Genomic DNA, 10,193 nt, shown 5'->3' with positions numbered 1-10,193 from the left:
CCACGTTGGACAGGGAGGGAATGGGAGCAGCTGCGGGGACTTCCTTGTCCATGGCAAAAAAAAGAGCAACCCGGGAGGCCAATCCCAAAATGGACGAAGGGGGGGGCTTGATCCTACTCTGACAGTCCACCGTTAGGTGTCCATCCTCCCTACAGATGAGACAGAAAGGAGGGTTCTCGCACCGAGACTGGAAATGGCCAGGGCGATGACACGCGAAGCAGGTGAGGATGGGATTAGAAACCTGGGAGTGAGAGGAGTTACGGTTCGCACCACGAGAAGGCGGCGGAGGGAGGACGCCATCTCCAGAAGAACAACCGACGGCACCCGCGCCAGCACCACGTCCCGCCGCAGGGCCAACCGGACGCCGGGCCGGGGCCCCAGAGCCACCACGAGGAACGAAGCGGGACGGCCCGCCGCCGCCCGCCGCCGCCGCCCGCGGCGGCCCACCCATGGGAGCAAGCGAGGAAGGAGACGAGGAGGGGCCCGAAGATCCCGCCCGGCTCCCCCGCGCCGCCTGTTCCCAAGGGTCGACCACATGCACCGGAGCTACGGGCGCCAAGGACGGAGAAGCCACCGGCCCGGAACCAGACGCACGCGGCGAAGCGGCACCCGCCTCCGACCGAGAAGCCTGGAGCTTGGCGCGGAGCGACGCCTCAAACTCCAGATCCGCAGCGGCGTCGCCAGAGCCGTCCCGCCCCCGCTTCAGGCCGGAGACAGCGTCGCTGGAGGACCCACGGGAGCGGTCCATCGCCACCACCGACGAGAAGGGGAGGAGGAGGGGAGGGGGAGGCTTGGATCTGACAAAGCGGCGGATAGGGAAACGGCGCCGTCGCAGATCAGCAGCGGAGGCAGGAAACCCTAGAAAAGGGGGAACCGACCCCTTCCGGACCCATAAATAGCCGGAGCCAGCCAGGCCGGGCTTTGTCGAAAGGGCCGAAGGGGGAGGCGGACTCAACTGGGCTGGCCTAGGCCCATCAGACTCAGACACGAGGGGGGGGGGAATCAGCCGTGGAATCCAGCGAAGGGGCCGACACAGGCCCACACGGCCCGTCACCGACCAGAGGGACCCGGCCCACGGACCGGGGCACCAACGCAAGACCCGATCCCAGATCTAGGGTTTGCACCGGCGCCGCCGACGACGTGGAAGGGAGGCACCTGGACGGCGACGAACCGGAGGGCACCGCCACCGAGGAGGATGAGACGGGTGAGGCCATGGCGTCCACCCCCGGGCTCACCAAAGAAGGATCCGCCGCCCAGGGAGCGGCGCGCCGGCGCCCACGGCCAACACGACGCCATCCATCTGGGCCCGCATCAAGCGCACACAGCCGGCCCCGACCCCCCGGAGCAAACTTGCGCCGACGGCCCGCCACCAATAACGGAGGCAACCCAACCACCGATGCCGAGCGAGGAGGAGGGGGAGTCTCAGGATCAGAATCGGAGCCAGAGTCGTCGGAATCAAGGGCCCAGAACTTGTTGGCCCGTGGCGCTGCCAGGGCCACCGGACAGGGAGGGGGGAACGCAGGTGGGAGGGGTTCGGGCCCCGCCGCCGGCGGATAGCCCGGAGAGGAGCACGAGGGGAGAAGGGAGCAGGGGAGCGAATCTGACTTGGACGCCGGGGACGAGGGGGAACCGCAAGCCGACAGCGTCTCGCGGGGAGGGAGCGAGGGAGGGGAGGAGAGAGCCATCTGCCCTTTCCAACTACTCCCTCTGCACTAATATAAGAGTGTTTAGATCATTAGTTTTTGTGATCTAAACACTTTTATATTAGTTTACCGAGGGAGTACTAATTAATTTTTTAGAGATGAGATAATCCAGTTAAATCCTTGGACTTGTGTGGCTTACAACAGCTTGAAGTGAGAAAAGTCCTGGATCTTACTGGCTAGGCCATGAGGTGGTGAGCTAGCCAGCCAGCTCACTTCTACAGTACCCTACAGTTTCTCCTAGTAGGACAAGTCGTTACACCCATGACCCACAGTACCATCGAAGCACCACCGAAGTTGCCTTTGTTTGATTGACTGGTTTTATTTTTATTTTTTGCGGGAATGTTTGATTGACTGATTGTCGACCCGTCTCTTATACTGAATCCACAGAGAGCCGCGCGGAAATGTCACGCGCCACGCACGATATGGACGGCAACGCCGCCCCTGACGCCTACGCCAGGTACGAGGCGATCGCTTCCTCCCTCCCGACGTCGGCGTGCCAGGGCCTGGGGGCCGCCGCGTACAAGAACCACCGCGGCTTCTGGTACCCGGCGCACCAAATGTCGCCGACGCTCGCCGCGCGGGACACCTTCGTCGCCCGCCCCACCGACATCCTCGTCGCCACCCTGCCCAAGTCCGGCACCACGTGGCTCAAGGCGCTCGTGTTCGCCGTCGCGTACCGCCGCACGCACACGCCAGCACTGGAGGACGGCGCGGGGCAGCGCCGCCACCCGCTCCTGGGCTCCAGCCCCCACGACCTCGTCCCATTCCTGCACTACGTCTACGAGAAGCACCAGTCGGCCGCGGCGCCGCTCCTGGAGGCGATGCCGGCGCCGCGCGTGCTGGCCGTGCACGCGCCGCTCTCGGCGCTGCCGGCGTCCGTGGCCGGCTCCGGCTGCCGCGCCGTCTACATGTGCCGGGACCCCAAGGACGCGCTCGTCTCGCTCTGGCACTACCTCCGCAAAGCCAACCGTCCGGGCGCCACCGCGGCGTCGCTCGAGGAGCTGCTCGCGGCGTTCTGCGACGGCGTCTCGCCGTTCGGGCCGGCGTGGGAGCACGTGGCCGAGTACTGGAGGGAGAGCCTGGCGCGGCCGGAGCAGGTCATGTTCCTCCGGTACGAGCACGTCAAGGAGGACACGGTGGGGAGCGCGAAGCGGCTCGCCGAGTTCCTCGGCTGCCCGTTCACGGCCGAGGAGGCGGCCGGGGGCGTCCCCGAGGCCGTGGCAGCGCTGTGCGGCATAGAGCGGATGAGGAGCGTGGAGGCGAACCGCACCGGCGAGTACGGGGTTCACTGGAAGTTCAGCAACTCGGCGTTCTTCAGGAATGGGGAGGTTGGGGACTGGAAGCAGCACATGACGGCCGAGATGGCGCAGAGAATCGATGGCATCATGGATGGTAAGTTGCGGGGCATTGGCCTCTCGCTTATCACTGAACCAAAGCAACTTCTGAATGAAAATTAAATTATGATGACTGAACGTCATGAAAAATGCAGCACTTCTTCCTTATTTTTCTTTGGCCCAATCGATCCAAAAACCCTCGAGTAAATTGCAAAAAACCACCACAATTCAGGACCCTAATTCAGAAAACCGCCATCATTCAAGTTTTTTCAAAAAACCACCAACATTGTGGTGACAGTTTTCAAAAAACACTAATAACATGATAAGCAACGTTTGATACAGAATCTGACGGATGGGTCCCATGTGTAAGTGATGACATGGACAAAAAATTGGGGCCGTTTTGCCTGGACCGTTAAGTTGGTATATGGCCCACCTGTCAGTATCTCCACTCCTCACTCTCTCGTGCATTTTATCAAGCACCCTATGCGCACAGCCACGCCCACGCCATGGCCGTCACTACCTCGCCAGCGCGACTCCTCCAGCGCCGGCAGCCAGCGCCGCCACCTTTAGCTCCCCTGCACGCTTCCCCTCCTCCTCCTCCTCCTCCTCCCGTCACCAACTCCACCCCGCGCTCGCCGCCAGCAGCAGAACGAGCAGCGCGCGCCGGACAACCGGCTGCTGACCAAGCCGCGCGTGCCCGACTGCATCCTCGTCAAGGGAACAAGCACGCCGGCCAGCCGGCTGCGGACCGAACTGTGCGCCGCCACCTCCAGCTCCTCCCCGCGCGCTTGCCCTCTCCTCCCGTTTCCTGTCCCACGCCATGCTCGCCGCCCGCTGCGGACCGGCAAGCTGCAGCAGCAGATACTCCCGACCACGCCGGGCACGCATCCCCCTCTGGTCTAGCCCTGGCCCCACGCTCGCTTCCCTTTGCTCTGTGGCGGCCGCGAGTTCCGGGCGCATCTGAAGCTGGTCGGTGGCTGCCTGCGGGAGGCGAGTCGGGCACGGCGAAGGCGGAGCTCGCCGGGATGCAGCGCTGCGAGGTAGGCCTGCCGGCGGCCAACTAGCGTGCGAGGCGACGGGCGGCAGTGCTTCGAGGCAGGCCTGCCGGCGGCCGACTAGGGCGCTGGGGGCGGCCGGTGCGGGCGCGGGCTCGCTAGGCACGGCGATGGACTTTTTTTAAGAACGATGGATGCGAACTGGTCAAACCTAACAAAGTTAGCGCCGTTAGTACATGCGTGACGGGCGGCGTCTTCATCCTCACCACGTGGCACATTATACTGGGACCCATCCGTCAGATTTTGCATCAAGCTGCTATAATCAGTCAATTAGCGTTTTTTGAAAACTGTCACCGCAATATTGGTGGTTTTTTGAAAAAAAACTGAATGATGGTGGTTTTCTGAATTAGAGTCCCCAATTGTGGTGGTTTTTTGCAATTTACTCAAAAACCCTGAGAAGCACCTTGTGAAGTGAAACATAAACCCTCGGCGTCGACTCAGACGGCAATGGATGCCTTGTTGGTGTGCAATGTGTATCTGAAGTTGTATGTAAGATTTAAATACTGTAGTAGAGACAGAGATACAAGAATCTTGACACTCCGATGTGCATAATTCAGCTGCAAGCCAGCGATTGCTTGCCACGAAATTTTTCATGTTACAAGCACACAGTGCTCAAAATAAGACATCGGTAATTTCTGTGCTGGGCAATGGTCAAAGAACAGAAGAGAAAGGCCTACACCACCAACACTGCATCCCGTCCAAATTCAAAATGACCATCAGAATATGAAGCTACTACCACGAATCCTGAGGAACTACCGCCCTCAAATTAACTTCAGAACTTATCATACCCAGACTAGAATCCCGTATTAAACAGGGCAAGGCAACAAATGATAAAACATATACAGTATATTCCAGTGAAGAAGTGAACGACACCACCACGAAGCAAAATCAATCCTGCAAGAGATTGCACTGAGCTTTTGACGAATTTTATTTCAGACTGTAGATTAGAACGATTGGACAGATATTTTACACACCTGGTACAGACTACAGAGTAAAGCTTAAATTACACAGATATATGGTGTCATTCTTCTTGCTCCCTCAGACTTTCATACTATGTTTCGTATATATTAGTACTCCCTCCGGTTCATATTAACCTTGTACTAAGTCTGAGTCAATTAATTTGGACCGGAGGGAATAGATGTTTTTCTGATGTACGCCATGTTGCATCTTCATTATTCTGATTCATTAGAGAGGTAGGTGGAAGGGGGGTGAGAGCTCCTCCTTGTAATGGCCTGAAGTAGTCTTGGAATGGGAGGCGTATCAAGATCAGATAGGCCCTCTAGAATACGAACAACTTCGCCCATCGTCGGCCGATCAAACTCATCATCCTGAATGCACCAACAAGCAACCTTGCATAGCCGTTCAGCCTCCTCTAGATTTACATCACCCGATAATTTTTGATCCACCAAGCTTGCCACATCTCCCTCGAGAAGCATTTGCGCAGCATGCACAGGGAAGAAAACAGCACAGTCACCACCTACACTGTATTGTTCAAATGAATTCTGTCTTCCTGATATTATTTCCATTAGCACCATCCCATAACCATAAACATCGACTTTTGCCGTGATAGCAACCCCGCTTATCCATTCGGGTGCAAGGTATCCTGCAGTTCCTCTTGTTGTAGTCAGAACCCGGCTAAAATCCCTCCCTATTAACTTGGCCATACCAAAGTCAGCAATTTTAGCAACAAACGACGTGTCAAGAAGAATATTTTGTGGCTTGATATCACAGTGTATGATCAAGTCTTGGCAGCTCTCATGCAGGTAAGCCAGCCCTCTAGCAACTCCCAGAGCTATTTTATACCTGGTTCCCCAGTTTAAAACTGTGTTGTTGTCCTGAAATAGATGGATGTCAAGAGAACGATTTGGCATGTGCTCATATGCAAGTAACCTCCGTTCACCCTCGCAACAGAAACCGATCAGTCTAACTAAATTGATATGTTGTATAACTCCGACTGAAGTCACCTCAGCCCTGAATTGTTTTTCTCCTTGACAAGCACCATCAAGCCTTTTCACTGCCATTGTAGCTGAGTCGGTCAGATATGCCTTGAACACAGAACCAAAGCCGCCGGCACCTAGCTTCTCGGAGAAATTTCTTGTTGCCCTCTGCAAATCAATGTATCTAAATGCAATAATTCCACCACCGTCTTGAGGATTTTTCAGTGTACCACCAGACCAATCCCTATTGTTCCTCCGAATCATCAGTAGAAGAACTAGCAATATGAGTGCCAGCAACCCCAGTGCGGTGACAATGGCAGCTGACAAAATCCGAGTGGCCACTCTTCTGTCAGGTTTCTGAGTTTGCATCTCTTTTGCAGCAAGGCGAAGATAAAGAACTGCGCCATCATTTGTATCGGTAGTGTCAGCATGCTGCTGTTTTACATTGAGGAGTTCCTCATGCCAAATGGAGCATTGACTGTCAGTGCAAGAATACGCAGTGCAAGAGCAATTTCTCAGGCAAACTTCTGCGCATTCTCTAGCACTGATAGCAGCGCCTATGTTGTCAGCATTCTGAGGCAATTTCACATTGGACAAGGAGTAGAATTCATCAGTCATTCCTGCAGTACTCCTGTTACTGCCACAATTTAAAGGAGTATTTCTCACGCATCCACCGCTTCTATCATTTTGCTCCCAATCCTCTGGGGATCTTATGGAGAAGCCCTTCATACAGCTACAATATGGAGCTGAGTTATCATCGCACACAGTGAATGGTCCACAGAGAGCATAGACATCACACTGAGCTTTGGGGTTGGAGTAGGAACCTAACCAACCCTGCGAGACCTCATCCCAGATTAAAGTCTTCATTTGACCAGAAACATCAAGTAGATGATGCATGATCATCGTGTCATTCAGTAAGGTGAATGTGAAGTACTCTTCATTTGTGTTGTTGACAAACTTGAAGTCTATCAAGCTGCGGCTTAACATCTCTGGAATGGAGCTAAAATACTGTCCATTCCATTCCCCGCTAGACCAGTATGCTATCGATGAGTTCAAAAGTGTAAGGATCAACCTGTTAGGAACTAACTCATAACAGTAACGACCACGAGCTGGGTCAATCAAGTTCTTTCCGGAAACAAGACGGCGAGTCAAACCAGTGACCTTGTCTTGGCCGATCTTTGCACCAGGGAGAAAAGTATTTGTTGGGTGATCAAAACTCTGCCATAAAATGTCGGATGACTTTGAGGCATTTTGTAGGACAAGGTTTCCACTGTTCATGAGCATGGCCATGGTGGTGTTGGTTCTGATACTAACTCCGCTAGACCAGATCATGGAATTGGTGGCTTGATCCAAGATGACAAGATTGCCATCTTGGGAAATTGTGAACCTAACTAAAGCTGGCTGTGTGATTGGATCATCACGGTTTGCGACCCACACCGGAGTTATCTTGGGGACTTTATTAAACCAAATGCCTAGGTACCAATTCAAGGTGTTGCGGGACTTACTGCCTGGTTGGAAGAAGCCAAGCGCAAACTTGCCATCTAGGGAGACAAGCTTGTCACCGACACCGCAAACAAGTCCTTGGCCTGGTGCAATGGAGTCAATGGCAGCAGAGGATGCAGGAATCTGTAGGGTGGAAATAAGGCCAAGAAGTAATATGTGAAGCAGCATATTGAAGTTGAGCAAACTGCGAAACAAGCTGCCACTGATAAGAAGCACAGAATGGGTAGCGCTGCTTTAATATTAAGAAGCAACAAAAACATAGTACAACACAAGACAAGACTAGGCATGGTGGAGACTGGAGAACGCGACGGGTACCCTTGCCGTTGGGGCACGGCTGAAATGGTAACCACAAAAACTGTTGAGTGAAACATCCTGACAATGACCATAAAACCTCCTGAGTGGTTGCGCAGCATACAACCATAAAGTGGTTAGGTTCTATCAGCATCAGGGAAACAGAGATGCCTGAACAACAGCTAACCAACAGATGACCTTGAGCGGTCACCTGCCATTACTCTCTGGAACCCTTGGAGATCTGCAATAAGTACTACGATTCCGCGGTCACATCAAATTACCTTCAGCCTTTGCTTGGGGTGACTAAGAAAGATCACTGGCCCTGTAACACTTGGTACTCGGGGAATTGCATCATCGGTGGAGCTTCAGATTTCGCAATGCCAGCTATCTTGACACTAAAATGCATTGCCCTCTCAAGGCAGGCAGCATGCATTTTGCTAACTAACGCCCTGTTCGGTATCCCTCCGCTCCACAACGCCACGAGCGGAGTTGGCGGAGCTGTTGTTCAAATCGAAGGAGTTGTGGTTTCCCCGCTCCACAGATTCTGGGAGCGGGTGATTACGAACAGGCCCTTCGTATTTTCTTCACGAAAGGGCATAACTCCTGACGTCCTTTGCAATTTCAAAAATTGCATTGATCACAGGCCATCTTAGCAGAACAATTCAAACAATTAGAATGGGTCATCCATATATTACATAAAGACCAGGGTCCGGGCTTCGCTCCCTTGCATTCAATCCTCAGGGAATCAATCTAAATCTAAAACTAGTAACAACAGGTTGGCTAGGTTATCATCAAAATAAGTGGGCTTGAATCTTCAGAGAAGACATCGGCAGTACTACTTCCGTTTTAGAACTGCCCTACCAAATACAGTATTCTTGAACAAGAACCCTCGAGGCTTGAGACTATCTACCAGAACTAGAGACTAGTAAGGCTAATCTGGGTATAGAATTCCTTTACCGATCGATAGGCTGCGGCCTGCGATGCGGGGAACGAGCTCGATCCACCCAGGGCTCCCGCCGACTCGCCGTGCGGAGCACTGGGCGAACAGAGACATCCCCGGAATGCTCGCCATCTGCTGTTTGGGGGTCGAGTCGTGGGTGAGCAAGGGGCCTAGGCCTGGCTTATTGTTTGGCTGTCACTGAAAAGGCCCAACGCCGAGAACTAACCAACAGAAATAGGCCCATAGAAGAGATGGCTCTTGAAGCTAAAAAGGAAAAAATTGTCTCAAAAAAAAGAGAGATGGCTCGCTCGCGGAATGGTCAACTGCTGAACTGCAGCTTCTCGATGCAAAGATTCAACATGACATTCAGACTTGCATTCGTTCTGAAACTTATTTCTGCTGCTCGTGCGGACAACTGAAGATGCTCCACTCGATTACACACAAACACCATTGTGACAACCACATCACAGTGCTTTCATCAGAGAACAAAATTCAGATGATCCCATATGCGTAAAGAAATGCAATGAACACAAGCATTCGCAAAGCAATGAAGCAGCGGTAACATTCCATTGAACGACATTCCAGAGGCGAACCATCGCTACAAGATACTAGTAATGGTAAGCAGCAGGCGACAACCCAACATTTTCTAAATCCTAACACACGACGACGACACCAAGAACATCAACGGCGGCAGAGAACAGAGACAGAGAGAATTCGTTCATCAGGCCCTCTCGCCCCTGATACGGCGCGCGAGCTGGATGTCCTTGGGCATGATGGTGACCCTCTTGGCGTGGATGGCGCAGAGGTTGGTGTCCTCGAACAGCCCGACGAGGTACGCCTCCGCGGCTTCCTGCAGCGCCGACACGGCGGACGACTGGAACCGGAGGTCCGTCTTGAAGTCCTGCGCGATCTCCCGCACCAGCCGCTGGAACGGCAGCTTTCGGATCAGCAGCTCCGTGCTCTTCTGGTACTTGCGGATCTCGCGCAAGGCGACGGTTCCGGGGCGGAACCTGTGCGGCTTCTTCACGCCGCCGGTGGCCGGCGCCGACTTGCGCGCCGCCTTCGTCGCCAGCTGCTTCCGCGGCACCTTCCCGCCGGTGGACTTGCGCGCAGTCTGCTTGGTGCGGGCCATCGGATCGGAGGGACTCGGTGGAAGCGAGGGGAGACCGGGAGGAGCTTGGAAGGTTCGAGAGTGGAGATGTGGGATTGCGGTGTGGGTTCCCGATTTGGGGGGGACTGTATTTGTAGCAGCTGCGGAGGCGGGCGGGCTAGAGAAAATTTTCGCGCGGTGAGGCGGGTTGGCCTTTGGGTGATTCTGGAGCGACGGATGCGATCCAACGGCAGGGAGGGCGCCTGTGCGAGTGGCGATCCGCGAGACGGGCAATGGGGTGACCTTATTGGCTGCGATGGTGTTATGGAGGATCAACGGG

The 10,193-nt window shown here is 54.5% G+C and overlaps 3 protein-coding genes across 3 annotated transcripts; 1 reads left to right on the top strand and 2 right to left on the bottom strand.

The window, feature by feature from the left end:
- Window positions 1–2,124: 2,124 nt before the first annotated feature.
- LOC123189191 (cytosolic sulfotransferase 13-like) lies at window positions 2,125–4,757 on the top strand. Its single transcript, XM_044601539.1, has 2 exons — window positions 2,125–2,931; window positions 3,455–4,757. The coding sequence occupies exons 1-2, from the start codon at window positions 2,126–2,128 to the stop codon at window positions 3,717–3,719; spliced, it is 1,071 nt and encodes a 356-aa protein (XP_044457474.1). The 5' UTR covers window position 2,125; the 3' UTR covers window positions 3,720–4,757.
- A 239-nt stretch (window positions 4,758–4,996) lies between these two features.
- LOC123189189 (G-type lectin S-receptor-like serine/threonine-protein kinase At2g19130) lies at window positions 4,997–7,972 on the bottom strand. Its single transcript, XM_044601538.1, has one exon. The coding sequence runs from the start codon at window positions 7,698–7,700 to the stop codon at window positions 5,265–5,267; it is 2,436 nt and encodes an 811-aa protein (XP_044457473.1). The 5' UTR covers window positions 7,701–7,972; the 3' UTR covers window positions 4,997–5,264.
- Window positions 7,973–9,299: 1,327 nt separating this feature from the next.
- LOC123189192 (histone H3.2) lies at window positions 9,300–9,983 on the bottom strand. The gene has a single exon (XM_044601540.1). It carries the CDS (start codon window positions 9,893–9,895, stop codon window positions 9,485–9,487), a length of 411 nt encoding a protein of 136 aa, XP_044457475.1. The 5' UTR covers window positions 9,896–9,983; the 3' UTR covers window positions 9,300–9,484.
- Window positions 9,984–10,193: the final 210 nt, after the last annotated feature.

Source organism: Triticum aestivum, chromosome 2A (assembly GCF_018294505.1).
Source record: "Triticum aestivum cultivar Chinese Spring chromosome 2A, IWGSC CS RefSeq v2.1, whole genome shotgun sequence".
Taxonomy (NCBI): Eukaryota; Viridiplantae; Streptophyta; class Magnoliopsida; order Poales; family Poaceae; genus Triticum; species Triticum aestivum.
The sequence above is the reverse complement of the archived record's forward strand: the minus strand, read 5'-3'. Positions and strand labels throughout refer to the sequence as shown.